Below are 22,120 nucleotides of genomic sequence, written 5' to 3' on the forward strand. Positions count from 1 at the left end.
TTTTTAATTGACCTGTGAGGCAAGGTCAAAATAGTCTAATTTAATTGTGTCTTCGTTTTGAGTGTTTATTTTAAGGGTCACCCAGCATGAAATGACACTTGCAAATGTTTGTTCCCAAAGAAGAAACTTGAAGTTTTTCATAAAACTGTCGCTGGATCCTCTTCCCTTTCTAGGAAGACCTGCTGAGTTTTTTTGAGTAGCCTTTTTTCTTTCTTCTTTTATTTTTGTCTTCCTCTCCAAAGCCACTTCCATGTCACCATTATATCCATCTCAGTTGTAAGTAGCACATTCATGTGTTGTGATTTGCTGCTTACGTTATGGATATTAATTCATTTTTTATTATCTATTTAAAATTTGGACAGCTTTTTTTGAGGACGAGAGCTCAGATATTTTGCATCTACAGATCTTATGGAATATTGAGTGTTCATGTAGATCTTTACAACTAAATTACATGACCTTAACCAGAGCTGTCTTGCAGTTATGAAACTAATAAATGTTTTCTTTTTACTGGATTCAAAATTGTATGGATGAATGGACATTCTGTGTTGTAGTCTTTACAATGGTAGCAGGGTGGGTTTATTGTCTTTTTTTAAAGTCGTGTCTACAGATCATGTAAAACTAATTGGGAATATTCAATATGATAATTTTTTATGATTTAGCAATGCTGAAGGCTGGCTGTTACATTAGCATTCAGCACAAATCTAAGTTGCTTCTCAAGACTGCTTTTTCTAATGAATGAATGATGGCATTTTCACAGCTGGACCAAGCTACCATTTCTATGTATTGGTTAGGGATTCATAATTGGTTTCTCCTTTTGCATTATTCAAGTAGACTATGTAAAAGACCTGAAAGTAAAGAGCTATGCTCATTCTTTATTTTATGTATGCATAGGCAATCCCCTAGCAAACATCTTTTTGACCAAAGAAAAGCTGGGTGTATTAAAACAATTTCTGATTTGGTAGAGCTGAAGATGTCTGCTTCAGACAGATTACTAGATGTCTGCTTGTCTCCATATTCTTAATGCTTTTATAAAGCAACTGCTGGATATGAACATTGTTTGAAGTCTGAAAGTGCTAGGATTCTTAAGGCTTCAGCTTTGCCTTTCACTGTCATGAATGAAAAGTCAAACCTGTGATGCCTGGGTTGGGTGGAGTATGCAAATTATTGAAACTGAGTTACCATGGTATTTGTATGTGACACCTATGTCTTAGAGTGGCTGGCAAGCTTGAAGTTCATATTATCAGGGCTCTTCATAATGAAACAGATGTGGTCCTGTGTAGAATCAGGTTAAACAGTCTGTAGTTTTTTTATCCTAAAGGAACAGCTTAGACTGTTTAGAACATCCTGTAGCAGTTATCCTCTAAAAAAAATAAAATTAAAAAAACCCAAAAAACAAAACCCCAACTGTTTTAATTTATAGAACTTCTAGTAATGAGCAGCAATTGGGGAGAACATATTCCTGGAATCATCTGGGGCATCTGGTGATAAATAACACTTCTGCTTGCCAGGTACAGGACTGCAGCAAGGTTTTTGGCCCCCATGTCAAATTAGTAGTGTCAGAGGGTATCAGAGCTGTTTACTGACATTCTTCCGAGTGCTTGAACAGCCCCACAAATAGTAATACTTTTAATTTGTTTAGAATATATTGAGAATGCTTCGTACAATCAGTTATTTCAGTTGCTGTTGTTTGGTAGATTTCTGTATTACTCGCACAGATAAACTTGATGTTTGCTGAGAAGGGTCATACTTGAGATCTAAATGCTTAGTAGGCTGCTTGTTGATGTGAAATACTTCTAAAGCAGTGGTTCTGAAGAGTCTTTCTTCTTATTTTCTTCAGGGAGACTTAGAAAAAAAAAAAAAAGCTCAATGCTGCCAAACAATAATTAGTGGTTTAGTAATAACTGAATCAGCTTAACGATGCTTAGTTTCTGACAGTGCTGTAGGGTGCCAGAATTTGCTGTGAAAAGCAGAATAAGGAGTGCTCACTACTTGTCTTGAAACACAGAGCTCCATAGGCAAGACTTAAAGTAAAACTCCAGCTTGATAGATGTACAATGACCTTGGGAACTGAAGCCAGAACAATGATGGTTCTGCTTTTCCTGTAACAAGTGCTAGAGAGGGACTTTACCAATGTTAGGGGAGTCAGGCTGGCTCAAATTTAGGAATGGGAAGTAGAGGAGAAGAGAGAGAGAGAAAGGATTTCCTTTTGATGGTTTAGCACAAAGGTGGGAAGTCTTAAGAGCTCCTGCTCTGGTCCATGAGATTTTTCCAGTGCTGCTGTATTAGAAGCAGCATCCTAGATGTGTGTGGTTGTGCTCTGCAAAGTAGACTCTGCCAAGTCCAGTGGTTAAACCATGTTCATAAGCACCACATCTGTAGATATTTTAAACACCTCCAGGGATGGGGATTCAACCCACCTCTCTGATCAGCCTGTTCCAGTGTTTAATTACATTTCTGGTTAAGAAGTTACTTCTGAAAACAAATCTAAACCTCCCCTGGCATAGCTTGAGACCATTTCTTCTTGTGCTGTGACTTGTTACTAGGGAGAAAAGACCAGCCCCCACTTCACTGCAGCCTCCTTTCAGGTACCTGAAGAGAGCCATAAGGTCTCCCTTCAGCCTCCTTTTCTCCAGCCTGAACAGTCCCAGTTCCCTTAGACACTCCTTGTTCAACTTGTTCTCCAGGCCCTTCACCTTGCCCTTCTCTGGACTCTTCTCCAACACCTCCATGCCCTTCTGGTACTTAAGGGACCAAAACTGAACACGGTATTTAAAGTGCAGCCTCACCAGTGCTGAGTACAGGGGACAATCACACAATCCCAGAACTGTCATGGTTGAAAAAGACTTCTAAGATCACTGTGTCCAACCATCAACATGCATCTACAAAAAAAAACACAACAACTTAAAAAAACAACAACAACAACAAAAAAAAATCTCACCGTGCCCACTGGAGTGTGTCCTGAAGTGCTGTATCTGCATGGGTTTTGAATACCTCTAGAGACGGTGATGCCACCACTTCCCTGGGCAGCCCATTTCAGCACCTGACTACTCTGTCAGTAAAGAAGGTCTTCCCAATATCTTAGAAGAACTTAGAAGAAGTTTTTCATCTAAACCTCCCCTGGTGCAACTTCAGGCCATTTTCTCCTGTCCTATCATTATTTACTTGAGAGAAGAGGCCAGCACCCACTTCACTACAACCTCCTTTTACGTAGTTGGAGAGAGTGATGAGGTCTCCTCCCTGACTCCTTTTTTCCAAAATAAACAATCCCAGTTCCCTCAGCCTGTCCTCATAGGACTTGCTCTCCAGACCCTTCACCAGCTTGCTTGCCCTTCTCTGAACTCTCTCCAGCACCTCAATGTCTTTCTTGTAGTGAGGGGCCCAGAACTGAGCACAGCACTTGGGGTGCAGCCTCCCCAGTGCCAGCAGAGGGGGACAGGAGCTCCCCTTCTGCTGCCCACACTGTTCCTGATACCAACCAGGATGGTGTTGGCTGCCTTGGGCACCTGGGCACACTGCTGGCTCATCTTCAGCTGGATGTCAACCAACACCCCCAGGTCCTTTTCTGCCAGGCAACTTTCCAGCCTGTCCTGTGGCGTGGGGTTGTTGTGACCAAAGTGATGCAGTGCTTGGACCTCCTGCAGTTTGCCTCAGCTCATCCATGCATCCTGTCCTGCTGGCCACACTCTGATACAAGCAGTTGTAGCAGCTGTTGGAGACCAGTGGAGCACATGAGTGTACTTGCACAGAAGTCTTCTGAAGTACTATTAAAACTGCAAATGAGATTCTTAAGGCCAAAGAAGAATTTGATCTTCCTGCCATACATTAGAGAGTGATTTCTTGTTTATTTTCTGTTTGGAATGGAAGTCTTTTACTGTAAACTTCTGTGGAGCTTGGTATTTAGTTTGTTAGTGTGAGCACTTAATCAGTTTTCATTTGTATTATGCTCTTCTGAAGGGTTTAAAGCAATACAATCTATTAAAAAAAAAAGAAAGACTGACACAACATAGTCAAATATTTGTATCTTTTTTTTGCATTTCACATCTGAGTTTGTTAAACTTGCAGTTGCTAAAAGTATGTTTTCTGTTTATTTCTCAGGTTTTTTTAATAGCAAACAGCAAGCTGATTTTGTTCAATGCATGTATGGTCTCCTGAAAAACACCAAAGCTTGAAGTGTGTCTGTAATGTTCAGTCTTAATAGCAGGATCTTTGGAGCTATTTTCCTGCTCTATAAAGTGAGCTTTTTCAATACTTGGCAATGAAGTATCTTAGACACAAGGGCTCAGATTTTTAAACCTGTAGTAGCCTGTAGGAGTTCAGGGCAGTTCTGCAGAAGTTCTGTGTTGCCCACTCTGTGGAAATTCATCCTCACTTCATAAAAGCCAGCAATCACAGCCTAGGTTTATACTGCTCAGTGAAAATGTCTTCATTATGTGTATTCCAGGCAGCCATATGGTTAGCATTTAAATAATTTGGGCTGGTGCAGTGTATTTATTTTGTCTTCCTTAAATCAGATATTTTATTCTGAGTAAAATGCTGTGTAGAAGAGGCTCAGGAAGAGCCTTGCTGTGGGAAACTGGCATTTATAGTTTAGTAGGAGTTCAGTAGCTAAGAAATGTTTTACTAATAGCTGAAATCATGTGCTGACCCTTATTGCACATGAAAATGACCGGAGTTTGACACCAAGATGACAGCTGGTTAATACAACTTGAGATTTTAAAGTGCTTGAGTATATGTAAATATTATGACTGATCTCCTAAGTGTATTGGAAGATACTTGCAGAAATGACCTTGTTCTAACAGTTTACTGTAGCTCCCAGTTTATCTTCTGCAATAGTATTCTCAAAATATCTCCTGTCTGAGGACATAAAATAATTAAGAATGTATAACTGACCCCTGTAAAAACTCAACTACATGGCTAGAACTGTTGAATATAAAACCTTGGGTTTCAGATTTGTCTAGTTCTGTCACTTTACAGGCATTATTTTTGAGACTTGTCAATTTTTTCTATATAAGTACATACTTCATCCCTTAGAATATGCAGTAAATAACCTTTTGGTTGTGCTAATTCAGTCACTAGAAGTATAACAGGCAATCCATTTACAGTCAAAAACTGTAAGATGGTGGAGCAAGAGACATTGCATTTGAGACCTCATGAAGTGCCAAAGAAAGAAGTGTCACCTTTTGAATTTAAAGTAGCTGGAGCTTTTTAGATTTCCACTAGGCAGAGCATTTTCATGCTTTTTTTACTCCAAAATATTTTACAAAATATTCATTGTAGTCTATCGTCTTTCTTTCATATATTTCATAATGTCTTTTTCTGTTGAAAAATACACAAATTTGTATGCAAATATTTATTGTTTTTGACAGAAGTAGGTTAAAGAATAAGAAATAATAAGACAAAATTGGGTGTGACCATTATAGTAGGATTTGAATAGGACAGAGGAGCTATTAAAGAGGGAAAACTTAAGGCTCTCAGACCATTAGAAAATCCAGCAGGGAATTACAAGAGCTGGAAGGAATGAAGCTCATTCTTCTGGGAATTTGTGTCCTGTAGGTTGCTTGCAGGTTCCAGCTGGAGCTTTTCCTCCCGTGGGGCATTTTGCAGGCAGTCATATCTGTGGCATAGATTATAATATATTAGAACATAGTGAAATTGAAATTAGGTACCTGTTTGGGCCCATTTCGAGCATTCTTTTTGCCAGGGCTGGTTTTTAGTGGATCCACCCCCTGAAATGCTTGCATGAATACCAGAGGTGGTGCAGGGGAGGGGAGAAGAATGAGTGACAGAGGAAGAGGAGGGGGCAGCTCTAACAGCCCTGGCTGAGAGCAGCATTGGGTTTTCTCAATGCTCTTATTTGCCTGCTACCACTGTTCATGCAATTTGTCAGAAAATTCCTGCCTTTTCTAGCATAACATACATGAGTTTTAGCATTTGCAAGTCTGGCATTGGATGAGTTTTACATCAGACAAATACTGTACCTAGAGATGAACATGAATAGTTCATAAAGAGTAAAAGGAAGGTCTCAGAGGCATTCAGCTCCTTTTCCAGTGCATCACTTCTGTGCTATTCTGAGTCACAGAAGCTGGCAGATAGTAGTGGCAAGTTGTTCATCAACTTCAAGTGAAGCAACTTGTTCAAGAGTGGCAGATGGGGTGATGTTGTGCTCAGTGGTGCTTTTTCTGCTTTGAGAAACTAATGAATGGAGCTCTGTGAGCAAGTAGTGGTCATGTAAAGTTCCTGGGAAAGGAGATCAACAGCTTCAACTTAGCTGATAATCTTACTGACTTGACACTGCAGCCTGGGTGATGCTCTCTACAAGTCTGGCAAGTTATTCATGTTCATTGTAGAGAAAGGTAAAATCTCCTTTAGGAGGGAGGGAGGGAGAGAGGGCGAGCCTCTGTGTAGGTATGTAGGCAAGCAGTGTAAAGTAAACATATTGTACAGCTTGAGTAGATCTTCTTTTAAAAGAAGGTGTCCTGGAACAACAGTTTGATCTGAGGAGATAACAGTATTTTGCAGAAGCAGGGTTGGCCATGATGGCAAAGCCACCATTACCTGCTGAAGGGATGTAATGGGGATCTGAGCACTGGGTTGAAGTGCTGTGGTGTGCTCTGGTGCTGTATCACAATTAACAAATCACTGCTTAGAAGCCATAATCAATATATAATTTAATTCATCTTCTCTGCTGAAAGAAATCGCATACAGATGGAATTCAACTGTACTTTGAGGCACTCCCCTCTTACTTAGCTTAACATAAACAACAAATTGCATAATTGTAAGATAGAAGTTAGTAATGTTGCAGCTGGGATATTGGTGTAGCTTTGCTGTGCGGATTTGCTGTTACAGTAGCTTCTTGGGGAGAACTTTGCAAGGCCAGCAATAGAGCAGCAGTAGAAGGTTATTGTAGCCTCAAGGTGTGAGCAGGGGTTGCTTTTGGATGGGTTGATGTCTTGGGGGTGTTTAGAGAAAGACTTTGTTGTAGGAGCCAAGTTCTGTCATGTGAGAGCAGGCAAGGGAAGAGCTTTCTTTGAAAGCTTTCAGGAAGTTGAAATTTATGTCAGAGCAAAATTTGGTGTCCTTAATGAGCAGTTCAGCTGCCTAGCAGGAAGTCAGCCATGTGGCAATCCACAGATAATTTAAACTAACTTTATTAACCTATATTTTCAACATGACCTTACCATATCCAGCCTCCACCAACAACCTGAATAAACAAACCAGGTGCATATTTTAGTGAAATCTGTGCAGTTGGTTTTAATGTTGAATGGCAGTTTTCTGCTTGAATGAGTGCATGGGTAATATGTATATGGTTGCATCTTCAGTGGATTGTTTAAAATTGTTTAACATGAAAGTAAGAGATTCTTTCACCTTATATCTACTAACATCTTGCAACAGAGCTTAGTGCTTAGGGAGCTGGCTATTCGTGGTGCTTTTTTTGTTAAAGGCATTCTTTTTTTCCTGTACTAGAAAACATCATAGGCTTTTTTTGGTGAAAGAGGAGTAATTAATAATGACAGCCCTAATCCCTTTAATGTCCCTAACCAGGACACCCTTCTAGTTGTCCTCAACTGCAGCACCTTCTAAAGGTTGCCGTGTTTTGAGATTGGTTGGTTTGTGTTTTCAGTCTCTGACTAAAAATAAAGCCAGTGAAGCCTATGTATCTTGTGAATTAGTTAAAATGTTCAAGTCCTGTTAGCAAAACACAATGGCCAAGCTGGCAGAGTGATTATGGGCTGCTCTTAGGCAAAAGACCTCTTCCATAACTTCAGGTTTATTAACTGTGACTGCTGTCTCTGAATCAGTCATTCAGGTGTACACTGAATTTTAGTCTTGTTGTTTCCAAATGTCTTTGATTACAGAGAAGTGTGGTCAAGATAAGGGCTATGCAACAGCATTCCTCTCCAAAAACTTGATTAAAACACCTTGCTAACCACTATTTCAGGGAAACCACTTCCAGTGAACACAAGTGTGGCAAGACTCTTTGTGATGTTTTACCATCTCTGTTGCCACTGCTGTGTCCACATCACCAGGGCACTGAATCCAAGCTAAAACAGCTCACAGAGAGAGCTTGGTACCTCAACAGCACAGCCCCACAGCATCTAGTCTGGAGCATAAACAGAGAATTCACACCTGGAGGAATCATGAAGCTTTGATTTTAGCCAGGATTAATTTGGGTAAATATAGTATGTGGGCAGCTTTCCACAGCATATGCTTTTAAGTGCCTGCTTAACTCAGCTGTTAATTTCTAGACTGATTTAATGTATGCCCTTTATCATTTCTTTCCTCTGCCAATACTATGTGGAGTAGCGTGGATGCTTGCTGCTCATGCCAGAAAGGAGGGTGAGAAGCTATGCCCACAACAAGGAGAGCAGATTTTTTTTTTTTTTTTTTTTTTTTTTTTTTAAATACTGAGCTGAGTAGTAAAGTCTGGCAGCCTGATACTAAGAAAAGAGAGGAGTCTAGTTGCAGTGCTGACTTAATGCAAATCTGGGACCATGCTAATGATTTAAGACCTTAAATTATCTATGTACCAAAGAGAGAGAATAGGATCTGCAGTACCTAGGACCTTAAAAAAGTGAAGTTGGCCAGCAGAAATGTTAAAGAGAAAGATGCAAGTTAATCTGAAACAGTTAATCTAGTAAGCAAAGTCATTAAACAAATATTAAAACAGACCATGGTTCATGTGGGAATTGTTTCCCTGCTGTCTTAGAAATTAAGCAAAACAACAGCAACAACAACAACAACAAAAAAAAGTTAAGTTTCTTTTCTGTCAAATATATCTCCTGACTGGCACTTGTATGAAAGATTTCAGAAGAGCCTAAAGATTTAGTTTATACTTGGCACATTTTGAAACAAATAATTTTTTTGTATAAGTCATAGTACCTTTTAAATGCTTTGCCTTTTTAACTGTTGTATAAAATTTTCAGTTTTATTGATTTGCCCCTGTACTCAGCCCTGGTGAGGCCACACCTCGAGTCCTGTGTCCAGTTCTGGGCCCCTCAGTTTAGGAAGGAGATTGAGGTCCTGGAGCAGGTCCAAAGGAGGCAACTGGGCTGGTGAAGGGACTCAAGCACAGATCCTATGAGGAGAGGCTGAGGGAGCTGGGGCTGTTCAGCCTGGAGAAGAGGAGGCTCAGGGGAGACCTCATCACTCTCTACAACTCCCTGAAAGGAGGTTGGAGCCAGGGGGGGGTTGGTCTCTTTTCCCAGGCAACTCTCAGCAAGACAAGAGGGCACGGTCTCAAGTTGTGCCAGGGGAGGTTTAGGTTGGACATTAGAAAGAATTTCTTTACTGAGAGGGCGATCAGACATTGGAATGGGCTGCCCAGGGAAGTGGTGGATTCTCCATCCCTGGAGATATTTAAAAAGAGCCTGGATGTGGCACTTAGTGCCATGGGCTGGCAACCGCAGCGGTGGGTCAAGGGTTGGACTCTGAGGTCCCTTCCAACCCAGCCAATTCTATGATTCTATGATTTATGAGAATGTATTTAATATGTTAATTTTTGTATTATAATATATAATAATTTTTAATAATATATAATAATTTTTAATATCTGTAATACTTCTCAGTATTTATTAGATGTGCATTATAGGAACATGACAAGAGATAAGAAGTTATGAGCTAGAGTGTTTTGAAGATGGCTTTAACTGTTCTTTTGTGAATTTAATTCCCATTTCCAGCACCCGGCCTCACTGGAGTTGTTGGAGGGCGCCCCAAAGTGTAAGTGAACTCCTGCTCATTAAGTTGTGGTGTGTGATGGTGGAATTCCTACTATGCACCATCACAAGCTCCCTCACTTTGAAACAGCAGCCACAGAAGCAGCAAAAGTCTTTCTGTTGCACACAGTGCTTAGTGACTGGTTAAGAAGATAGAAGTGAGTGCTACTGGATTTGTCTGCAAACAGTAAAATTCTCTGATGAATGAGTAACATCTCTGATCAGCTCATAACAATATCTGTGCTTAATGAGCTGTGGGGAGAACATTAAATGTGACTTTATGGCAGGGCAGCAGCTTGAGCATGGACCAATATATGCTGATTTCTGGACCAGATCTGTCTTGCACCTGTTAGTTTGGAGTATGAGCACAATAAACTTATATCTGTAGCATCCCACTTCACTTAGGAATGTGAGCTTATATGTCCTAGAACATCCCACAAAATGTGTAGCATGAGCCCATTATGTGAGCAAGCTGAAAAAGAATAATATTGAGCATACTAAAAAATAAATCCCCTTTTGATTCAGTATTTTTTAAAATCTGCTGGTGATTTATATGCTCATCTTTCTATACTTATTCATGAGAGGTCTAAAACTTTCCTGTCCCTAAGCAAATACTTAGATATGTCTGTCTCACACATGGGGATGGGGAAAGAAATTAAATACATTTTCAGTAGCTGTGAGTAACCAGCCTAGGTATCAATGTGGGGCTAATGACTGTGCAATAGGCTTAAAATGTCAGGAAGGTGCATCCTTTGTCAAGAAAATTTTTTGGTATCTTGCCTACTCCCCTCTGAAAATTTTCTGGGTTTTTTTGTTTCTTTCTTTGTCTTTTGTTTTGGGGTTAGGTTTTTTTTGGGGGGGGTGAGACAGGGGGTTGTTTGTTTCTAAAACCACCAACAACAGAATATTACTTTCTTCATAATGAAATGTAATCTATCTGCACTTCTCCAGATTTCTAGAATTGTTTGCAAAACCATGCTAATAGCTAAATACAACTATCCAATTTTCCAAGTGCTTGTCTGGTGTATGAGTAATCTAAAGATCTACAATCTGACATTTCAGTTAATTTCTCATTAAATGCATTTATATTTGTTGTTTTGTGTGTCTAGATCTCCAGTTTTGAAGCCATTTTTCTTCTATTATCCCAAAAGCAACGTGCAGGTAAGACTGCCTAAAGCCTGCACTGTTCTCTTTGAAGTAATTGGGAAAATTCTGCTGAGTCAGGCATTTTTCAGTCTGAGAAGTTATGGTTAAGGTGAGTAGGCAGTCCTAGGGAAGAATTTACTGTGGAAGGTGAAACACTGAGCTAGAGCACAACTACTTTTCTCTTAGGCATGTGCCTCTTTGTAGGCTGAAGTCTTTAAGGTAAATTTGAAGAAACTGATTTTTCTGAAAACATAAATTATTTTGATTTATGAATGTAGGTTTCTGCTTTTTGAATGCCACCAAATACTTAATTTATCCTTTGAAAACTGCAGACAAAGCTGCATATTTTCCCTTTTCTTTCCAAGGCCTTTAACTCAATGTTAGCTATTCCATGCATCTCATGCCAAGGCATTCTGATAATGATGCTTCCCACTTATTAAGAGTTAATATTATTAAGAGTTTTCTCACTCATTAACTGAAAAAACTCATTAACTGAAAAAGTGGTCAAAAGCTTCCTGCACAGGCAGCAAGTGAAAGGCAGGAGGGGAGGGAAAAAAACACAACCACATGAAAACAAATTGATCAAAAAAACAACTCTGCAAAACCATTATCAGTAATCAATTTAAGTGTTCTAAGCATTTCAGATAAGGACTGTTTCATTTTCACTTTTTACCATACATGCAGTGCTTTGCACAAGTAAGTGCAAATATTGCCTTATTTGATTAGTACTTTGCTTTAGTAGGAAATAAATTAAGATTAATCTTACAGACTAGTTCCTGTTTAGTTAGTAAAGCCAAGTTTATAAACTGTGCATAGTAGAAAAACATTTAAAAAAAATTCCACCTTCTTGTCATCTAATGAAATTCAAGTACTTGTTTTTATTGTCACATTTTGATTTATACAAATAAATCAACTTTTTGCCAAGTTGGATTTTGCCAAGTTTAATATTCAATTATTATCTTTATGAAAGTTTAACCTACCACCGTTTTCTTCATCAGTCAAATGTAAACTTGTCAGCACTTGTTCAGGACTTGGTAAAATGCTGTTGAGACTAAATAATATAATAACCTAGTGTAGCAGGGAGAGGAAGCATTATCTCTCTTACTCTTTTCAATATAGAAAATCAAAATCCTTACAGTGGAGGTAGCTTATCTAATGAATGCACTGATACAGTGTTAAAAACTGCCATGTGATTTATCACTGTTATACTGCAGCAACAGGTTACATAAAAGAGTGGGGTACGTAAATCAAGATTTAGCCCTGTATTAACAGGAATGGTCTAACTAGAGATTACAGAGCATGGTTAAGTGCTTTTCTAGATTGGAAGTTCAGTTACAAAGAACTGTAGTACAGTGTTTGACCTAAAACCAAAAAAAAACCTCAGTAAGGAGATTTTCAGATATTTTAATATTGTCACAGTGGGTCCTTTTGTGTTTGATAACACATTTCTGTGTGTCAGTTTGGGTTCAGTTTCCCATTTGTTGTTTCCACTACTTTTATTCACTTGTCCTGACTTTATAATTTCTAGTGGATCTTCAGTAGTTTTACAGTGTTAGTTTTACAGGAGTTACTTTAAATGCATGCTTTTTCATGTTTAAAAAGTAACCTAAAACTATCCCTAGGGAAAAAAAATTCTAACAAACCTGCTGAAGGCAAGAACAGCTTTTCTGAAATACTTTTAATTTTTTAAGTCTTTCTCTAGCATAAGCATTGGAGGCCTTGGTCACTATTAGCTATTCTTTAAAACACATCTTAAGAAAGAGGGCTAAGAGGAGTAGAACTATATTGCATTTTCTGACAACTGAGCACTGTTAAATGCTCCAGCTGAGTTGGTCCATGTCCTTTTGTTGTGGTAATGTAGCCTGGTTCTATGTCTGAGTCTTAGTCCTGGGAGCCCTCCAGTGCAGATGAAATGGATTCACTTCATTTTTCTATGTGATGGTGTTATATAATTTAACCAAAGAAACCTTTTCTTAAACCTTAATAACCCAGTCAGCTCATGAAATATCAGACTTGATTTTTTTTTTTTTTTCATATTTATTTGGTAGCTGCAAGATGAGCAGCATGGCATTTTTTATTTCATATTTTCATCTCAACATAAACCCAAAATATCCATTGCTAATTTAGTTTTTCTGAGTTGCTTTCAAAAAATGTGTTCAAAGATGAATTTAGGATCCAAAGCAAACTTTGTCACTGGCATAGATAGTGACATTAAGAAGAAAATTGGGTTGTATCATGGAAGAGCTGTAAGCTTTCAAGTTTTGGGATCAAACTGCCAAGAGTGACACATGGAAAAAGAGACATTTGTCTTCCTTTAAAGCACACCCAGTTGGATACAACATTTCTCTTAATTGTTATGCTTTTTTCCCTTACACAAAGATTTCTTTCGGGTGGATAATGGCTCACTGCTGATTTTGTGACTTTTAAAAAGGGAGAAACAAAACCTTACCCATAAAGCTGTTACTGAAAATGTGCCAGATCCATCTTTAATTAGAGATGTACTTTATTTGGGCATGTTACACTTGATTTCTAATTGGAAAGTTTGAATATTTTTCCAGATCAACCTCTTTTTAAATGGGCAGCATGTGGAGACATTTGAGGAGGATCTCACTTTTACATCAGAGGAGGTTGTTTCGTTTGATCCACCTAAGATTAGCAGTGAATTGAAAGGTATGTTCATCTTCTTATTTGTGACTGCATCATTTGCTGTAGTTGTCCTGGAAAATTGTGTGGTAGGTTTTGTCCATGAAATATACCTTATCTCTTTAATAATACATATTTTAAAGTTAATTGCAAACCTCTTAAGCTATGTTTCTTGCAAGGAAGAACATTAGCATCACACAGTATTAACTGTATTTGAGACTATGACAAGTATGCAAGTAAATTGTTAATCAGAAAACTGAAGTCTTAGACAGAAGACAGCTGAACGCTGGCTTAAAATTGAAATATCATTTCAAAGTATGCTACAGTCTTAGTTAATCCTGGAAATAATTGGGTTTACCTTACATCAGAATAATTATGTTCAGAATGGAATACAGACTTAGAGAATGCTTAGCATTTGGGTAATTAAAACTTGGCCCTATTCCATATGGCAGCCTTTATGAAATGAACAAAAGTTAGATCGACCTGGAAATGGTGACTTTTAGAGAAAACACCTTAAGCAAATGATCCAGCATGACAGTTCCTCTGTTGCTGTTAAGACTTGTCTAACCAAGTCTTAACAAGTCTACTCTGAAGAAAGAGAAGAAACTTGAGAAGGACAAACCAGTGAGCTGAATGGAGCAGGCCAGGATGTCTGCAGTGAAAAAGTCTTTTATCAGAGTTGCTCATACAAGGTAGGTACTAGTTTACAGGTTACTGAAAGTGCTAGGCATTTGAAGATTATGTTTTATCTAATGGCAGAACTATATAGGTATTTCTTAATGTGTAGCACACTTCATAATTCCCCTTTGGTCCAGAGTTTTTTTTTTTTTTTTACCTTATTCCTTACCAGAGAAATGGGAGGCTTCATTTCAGGCTGTAGCTATATATTTTCAAATCTGAATGAGGTTACTGTACCTAAAGATTACTTTTTAGAAATATTTTTAAAAATAATGCTAATGATTAAAGAGGAATTCAAGTTTCTAAGTGTGTGTATACTCAAAACATTCACTATGCATAGGCACCAACTGTGAAGATTTATTCTGGGTTCCAGATACAGGCAAGTCATATTTCTCAAAACTTGTAACAGAATAGTGTAGCAAGTAGTTATAGTTATTAAAGAATGTTCTGTATCTTGTAGAGACATTTTCATGCACATTTCTGACTGTGTTTGTTGCCTTTTGAAAGTCAGTGATGCTGGATGACAAGTTCATTTTCCCCATGTCTTCAGTGCAAGGATATGTGTTGTGCAGAGATCAGTTCAACTCCTAAGTGTGTTTTCAGCTCTTAAGTCTGTTGGAAATCTTACATAACTCCAGAACCTGGAGATCCCAGGAGGGCAGTGGGGGGTTTCCACCACCAGACTGGGTGAATTCAGGACTAGGAAGTCATTGCTCTTTAATATATAACAAAGGTCCTTGTATTTTTAAGGTGACTGCAGTGTTAAATATTGGAGAAACAAAAAGCTCTTAGGCTCCCTGTTACCTTCTTACCATTTAAGAAAACTTTCTGAGATGCTTGACATCAGCATTTAAGTACAGAACCCTCAGGCTTTATTCAGGCAAAACCCCACTTTTGAGGGACAGCAGAATTCTGGTTATTTCCCCAGAGAAGAATCTCTAAATTTTTGCCCTTAATTGTAAATAGAGATGTTTTCTCTAGGTGACTGACTAAATGCTTACCTACTTCCTTGGCTTAACATATAGACAGCATGGATGAGAAATGGACAAATGAGTTAGACTGTAAAAGGAATAATTTCTGCTAAAACATTTTCTTGTCAGCATTTAGTAAGGAGGGAAGTGCTTTTCTTAGTTTCATGGTTATCTCAAGTGTGAGGGACTGTTAGTTGTCTTTGCATAGATAAGGGAAATATGTGAAAATGGATTTCAGAAATGCTTCTAGATGTGATTCTGGGAGGGTGGAATCTGAATTTACCATTTACCCTAACTTTGAAGGGAATTCTTTAGTATATTTGTTTAAGATGTTTATTAATTGAAAACAATTTCCTGATAAATAGATAATGAAAGATAAATCACATAGTGTCCTGGTGTTCTCATTTATTATTGTCCTGTCTTGACCTGACTTTATTTAAAAGGGGACTGCTAAAGACTGTAAAATTTCTGATGGAGAAAAGATTTCTATGGCTTTAACTATTTTAAACATTTCATATTCTCATATTTCAGCCTTTGAATACTGTATCTCTTTTCTTGAATTGTGTATTGAGTGAAATTATTTCAAATCCCCTCTCTATTGAAATACTTAAAGTAATCTTCCCCAATTGAATTAATATATCCTTTAATATTTTCTGCCAAGTTCCATGACACATCTCTGCTTGCATTTTTCATGGGAGTGAAGGTGGAAAGGACTGAGCATCAAGTTCAGAACAAACCTGCTGTGTCAACTCTTTCATTGTATGCTTTCCCCATTTCAAATCTTATGCTACCATTACCAGTGAAGAACCATTGTGCCAGACTAAACTATAATCACTCTTCCAGATTATTTTTGACAGTGACCAAATACAAGTTACAAAACTTTAGGTAAAGCAGTTCAACACTGCTACTTTGCTGTTTGGGAGCAAACAACTTCCTCTTGCAAGTGTTGCCTGATCTGTTTCAACCCATGAAGTTCCCTGCTTTAAGATACAAATTATGTGTCATGTTGTAGTGAAGCATTTTTGTCATCCACACTCTCTCCCAGCCCATACTCAAATGAACATTTTGGATCTGTTCAGCTGCCACTGACATGGATTTGCAGCCTTCTTTGTCATCAGGGAAAGTGAAAACTGCTGACAGTAGGACTTGGGTATAGTTTGTTACCCAGCTTTGCTAAAGCTCTTCAGGTCAGCCTAGCTCATGTCTGAGGAGTCAGCAATTCTCTGGGCAAGAAGGAGTTAAAGGTAATCATGATTTGGGTTGGACTGGGCTTATCTGATCACCTGACATGGTTCACAGGGTGCATATCTTAATAGTAGGTGCACTTTAATGTAAATCATACTTGAACTCACCACAGTGTTCCTTTTGTTTTTAAGTGTAATTTAAATGTTTATTTCTATCTTAAGAGTGAAGTTAAATCAGATAATTAAAGTTTTGAATACAGTTTGTCTTTGGCCAGCATAGAACAATATGTCTTTAGTGCAGGGTCTCTTACTCCCTGAAAAACCACAAAAAGAAGCTTAATAGTTTTATATCCTCAGTGGAAGCAGTAACAATGCAGAAAAGACAGACTGATCCATTTTCAAATTGTGTATTGCAACATGAAGTTTGTCCAAAATAGCTGATTTACAAGACCCCCTTCTTCAGTTACTTTAAATTTGACACTTCTTAACACAGTAGACTGAAAATTTCTGCGACAAGCATGTGGACACAAAAAACAAAAAAACCCAAAGCAAAACAAAACAAAATTTACATATCTCAATTGCTTCTTGTGGCTGCCACCAGCAGCTGTAGCATCAGACACTGTGACAGAAAGCAAGAAGAAGGCTGATTTTTTTCCTCTGTTGTGACACCTTGCTGGTGTCCAAGGAGTGAAGAGGGTGAGAGCTGCCACTTCTGAGGCAGTGGAGAGGGCAACTGGGGTGAGAGATTCCTACCTGTGAGTCAGGAGCAGAGGTGAGTTTGATAGAGATGCTGGGACTGAAAAGCCAAAGATGCCATATCAGCTGTAGGGGTGGTGGATCAGAAATGTTTCCAGGAATACTACAAATACTGAAAGCATTCAATTAAAATGACAGTTACTTCTTAAAAATGTGCTGTTCTTTGTAGCTATCATTAAAGTGTATTCACTTTTTTTTTTAATAGATCTACCAAGTGGTCCACACACTTATCGCTTAGAAGATCTTGCCTATACTAGAAGTGGAGACAAAGGCAACTCTGCAAACATAGGTTTGTGGGTTTTTTTGTTTTTTTTTTTTTTGCTTTCTGAAGTGATGTAAGATTTTGAAATAAGAGTTATGTATCAGTTGCTTTTATTAATTTCTTTAACCATCTCTCACATCACTTGATTTCTTTTTTTTCATTGCCTCTGTTCTGAAAGAAAACTAATCCATATAAAACAAGGATTTTACTAACAAAGTGTCTGCAGTTTTCTATGTAGTGGCTGTTTCTGTGTAGTGCTGAGGTACTAGGAAAAAATACTTGCATGTCATAGTACAAAGAAAGATCTTCATTTAGTGCTGGAAGGTCAAGCTCCCAAAAATTCAGGAGTGCCTTTTTAAGGCTTCCTTTACACATTAGTGGCTATTCCATCATGTGTGTTATATACTATAATCTCTCGGTTGCCTGATCATATATAATATTTCCATATATTAATTTTGTAACATATATGGATGAATAATTGACAGTGTTAGGACATACCAAAGTTGGTTTTGCGTATAAGAGAATATTTTTATTATGTTATTAATCCAAATGATGTACTTCAGTATGCAATTTCTTTGCATTGATTGTGCTCCTTCTTACATTTTCTAATAATTCCTTCTATTCCTTACTTCTGCATGCAACAATTGCCTCTCTTACTTGTTGGAAGATGAGAGCGTGTGGTGTTCAAAGCTCAGTGTGAATTAAAGGTGCGTTTGGGATTTGATGTGCTCTTAGCTCTCTTGCTAAAAATCATGAATTTTGTTCATTTCTGTTTAGGAATATAGTTTTCTTACCCTTGTTTGTGAAACTGTGTTTTGGATTGAAGAACAAAAGAATGATTTTTTTTATATATTTTTTTTTCCCCCTCTCCACCTTTCTTTCCTCAATGCTGTCCTCTGTTGAAATGTAGCATTGCCAAATCAGAACTGATGCATAATAGACTTTCTCATATCTAAAGACACTATTGATTTATTAAGAAACAACCACAATAACAACTAACTTGACCTCTAAGACTAAATTAGCTTTGAAGTCCACAGATAAAGAGATCCCTGTGACACAGATCTGCTTTCCTGATCCCTGCTGTGGAATGTCAGGTTCAGCACAAATGTACCTGAAGGTTATGGACGTATATTTACAGCAATAAAAATGTCATTGTGATTTCTCACAGCTACATCAGGATCTCATGCAAGGAGTGCAGCAAGAACTTCAGTCACTGATCACACCTTGTTATGGTTGTGATTACTTGCCTAAGCCATACAAGCCATCTAAGGGAAGAGAACTGCATGTGGCTTGTTTGGATGATGTTTTTCTTAGTATCTTTTAGGCATTATTTGCAGCCAGAAAAAGTCCAGTAATCACTTAGTATGGGAGTGTTCCTTCATGTCATAGTCCACACTACCTCTCCACTGACAGAGGGAAAGCTGTCATACCATCACTTTTTATTCAGCTCATTAAAGAGGATCCATATGTACAGTTTGAGTTAAGAGGAAGATCTCAAATCAGTTTTGAAAGGATAAATATAAATAGGTTTTAATAGCCCCTATTCCAACTAACAGCATTTATACTTAACAGGTGTCATAGCAAGGCATCCCCTCTACTATCCATACCTAAAGAAAACTTTAACTGCCCAGGCCTTGGGGAATTACTTCCAACACCTTTTAGAGCAAGAAAAACCTGAAGAAGAACTAGTAACAAGGTGAGTAACTTGCTGCTCAGTCTACAGTTCTATGGTAGATATGTGGTAGTATTCAGAAGTATATTTTTATATTATTTTGTATTATATTTATATTATTTTATATTATTTATATTAACTATTTAGTTATTTATATTATTTATTTATAATATTTATTTATATTATTTATTTATAATATTTATTTATATTATTTATTTATATTATTTATATTATTTATTTATATTATATTTATATTATTTTGTATTTTATATTGTTAGTATGCTAACAAATATTGGAAAACTGTGTGTATTCAGTATATTTTATGTATCTTACTTGGCCTTTTTAAATAATAACTTGAACCACAGTCATTGAAAAAGAACATGAACTTGGACCTTTCCTGAAGCTGGACAAAGATGGTGAATCTGTTGAGTGAAACCATTTGAATTCTCAGAATTAGCAGAGCAGTGTTCAGGCTATTTCTTTATTTTGTTCCAGTACAGAAGGTCTCTACAAAATAGAAATAATGTCTAATGTCCTTTGGGAAATGTATCTTTCTGCTGATTTTGAAACATTTGGATTGCCAGAGCCTTAGTAACTGAAGCTTCCCAAGCCTTTGGAGCTTCAGAACTGGAAGCCTGAAATCCCTAAAACCCTTTCTGAAAAATGAGCACACAGCTAGTATAGACTGGAGCCCAAACTTACCTGATCTTCCATCAAAACATGTCTCATCCTATCACAGTCTCATCAAAACATTTTAATTTTTATGAAGTTCATTTACTTTAGAGAAAATATTCCTTTAAATGTCCTGTTCTAACTCACATTTTCACCACACACACCGAGACAGAATTCAGAAGGGAAGAAAACACAGACAGTTTCCCTTTTAAATATGGATGAACTGTTGTCTTTTTACTTGTTCAACAAGCTTGAGTGGGAAAGGTACAGCTGAAAACTCAGAGTGAGCTCAGAGTTATTTTAACACTGCTCTTTGAGGTTTAAGTGCTGTTCTTTGTCTTTATAAGTGGTTCAGTGCAGATCTTGCCCAGTTTCATAAGAGGTAACAAATAAATTCTGATATCAAGAAATCTAATTGAATTTCCTCTGAAACAGAGCAGAGAGGTAAAAAATGCCATTCTTCCTAATGATACTTCTAGAAATTGATTAATTGATATTCCTTAATGCTGTTTATGTTCATAAATAAAAGTTGAAATTTGCTGTGTCTGGATGAAGCCAATTTATTTTGATTAATTAGATTATCTGTTCCTGGGCTTGGCTTCCTTTAATGATGTGATAATGGAGCTCTGTGAGTGAATTGAAAAACTACTGGGGAAAAAGAATAAATCCTTTTGTGGAAATATTTAGGATTATAAGGATTATACTCATGTGCTTCAGATTGTGTAGTTTCTTTTTAAATTGCTTGTTTATTTTTGGTTCTAGCTGTCATAAAAGGAGCTATCTTTTTATTTTCTTCTATTTCCTTTATTTAAAATGTGTTTGGTTAAAAAATGTGCATTGGTTTTATTACTGAAAACATACGACCATGCCTCTGTTTCACTACAGAACAGAGATGGTCAGCTGGTTGCCCTTCTTTCTTTTTCATTAAAGCTATTAAATAGGTGTTATTAAACAGAGAAAAGTTGGGATTATTTTTGATAGAGACTACTGAAAAATCATTTGCAGTAGTCATTAACAGTAACAAAATATGGTCTTTTAACTCCCCCACCCAAAAGCCCCAAACCTATGTGATTGCTTCTCCTCCCTGTAGAACACATTATTAAAAGTTAATCACAGTTTTTCTTGGGTATAAGAGTGATGCTCAAGCTGAACATGAAAGGTCAGAGCAGTCTGAGGGTGAGGGTGAGGAAGAGACAGCAGTATTCAGACAGGAATTTGCTTGAAGTCTAGAAAAGGATGTCAGTCCCTTGAATTCTGACAGGTTCCACGCTATTAAAAAAATAAAAATAGTATCTGTGCTGCATTAAGATGAGTAGCTAGACCATGCTGCTTGTGGAAGAGTTATTTCTTTTTTTGCTTGAGCAAATTTGCCCTCTGTAGTGTTACTAGTAGTTTATCTGTGCATTATTTTGTATATAAAACTTTATAAATTGAGATCTGATAGTCTTAAAATATGGAATAAGAAACTTTTCATTTAGTGGGTTAGTCATATAAGGATAGTAAAATTATTCTGTGAAAACTTCTTGGTTTCATCTTCTGAAATACAGTTCATCATCTTGTATGTTTTGAAACCATTCCAATGCTCAGAAATAAAAATATGTCAGCTTATTTCTTATCAAATAATTCTACTAGGAGCTTGTAGAACATGAAATCTGAATATTGTTGCAGCTAGGTCGTGAGTACTGTTGCTTCTAGATTGCTTTTTTTGTATTTATAGTTATTATGAGGGGAAAAATACTTCTCAACAGTGTATCTTGTACACAAACACCTCTTTTAGTCTGTGGACTCAGTTCCTGATTTCCTCTGATGGGAGGAATCCTGGCTTTTTCTTGAACTAAGTGCACTTAACAATTTTTGTACCATTCTTATTTCCATACATTTTAACAGGAAATTCAGAGGGAAACCTGACTTGTCTGAATGCTACTGACAGCACTTTAAAGGAAGTAGTTAAGCAGGCACCCCATTGTGCATAAGAGTAGCAGTTCAGCTAGAACAGTGAATTTTCCTTGTTTAATTGGTTTCTTTCACAGACCTGGTAGTCTTTGAAGGGTTTATTTGTTTTCTGTTCTTTTTAAAAGCAGCTCTTAAAAGTTTTGATTGAATTGTGCAATTAGATAATATTTTCCTCCTTTAGATCTCAGCTAATTAAACTTAAATTGTTTAATTATTCTGGGTGAATGCATGCCAACATTTTGGTAGATGTATTGTTGCTGCTTTTAAGGGTGTTTAGATGCTAATAGTGTTTTTTCTTTTTTTTTTTTTTTTAATTGTGGAAGTTTTATTTTTTATGCAGAGATACTTTGGATGCTCAAACGCTTCAAACAGGCCTTAAAATATTGGAAATGCTGACCTCTGTGTATAATTTTGTAATCCTGGATTGAGCTAGAGTATCTCACTGTAAATACTTGAAATGAGTGTGCCAT

At 37.3% G+C, this 22,120-nt stretch overlaps 1 protein-coding gene across 4 annotated transcripts in view; it reads left to right on the forward strand.

Moving 5' to 3' along the window:
• The window catches only part of LOC139795847 (uncharacterized), a 58,689-nt gene that overhangs the window by 32,463 nt on the left and 4,106 nt on the right, over nucleotides 1-22,120 (forward strand). For 2 of the 4 annotated variants that reach the window (XM_071743017.1, XM_071743018.1), the window contains exons 14-18: nucleotides 9,678-9,717; nucleotides 10,823-10,874; nucleotides 13,418-13,529; nucleotides 17,297-17,380; nucleotides 18,926-19,049. In XM_071743017.1, coding sequence (XP_071599118.1) covers nucleotides 9,678-9,717; nucleotides 10,823-10,874; nucleotides 13,418-13,529; nucleotides 17,297-17,380; nucleotides 18,926-19,049 — 412 coding nt within the window. Of the gene's footprint in view, nucleotides 1-9,677; nucleotides 9,718-10,822; nucleotides 10,875-13,417; nucleotides 13,530-13,954; nucleotides 14,195-17,296; nucleotides 17,381-18,020; nucleotides 18,061-18,925; nucleotides 19,050-22,120 lie in introns of those variants that run through there. The other 2 variants (XR_011725720.1, XR_011725721.1) reach the window with 2 other exon arrangements.

This window comes from Heliangelus exortis, chromosome 4 (genome assembly GCF_036169615.1).
Source record: "Heliangelus exortis chromosome 4, bHelExo1.hap1, whole genome shotgun sequence".
In the NCBI taxonomy this organism is placed as follows: Eukaryota; Metazoa; Chordata; class Aves; order Apodiformes; family Trochilidae; genus Heliangelus; species Heliangelus exortis.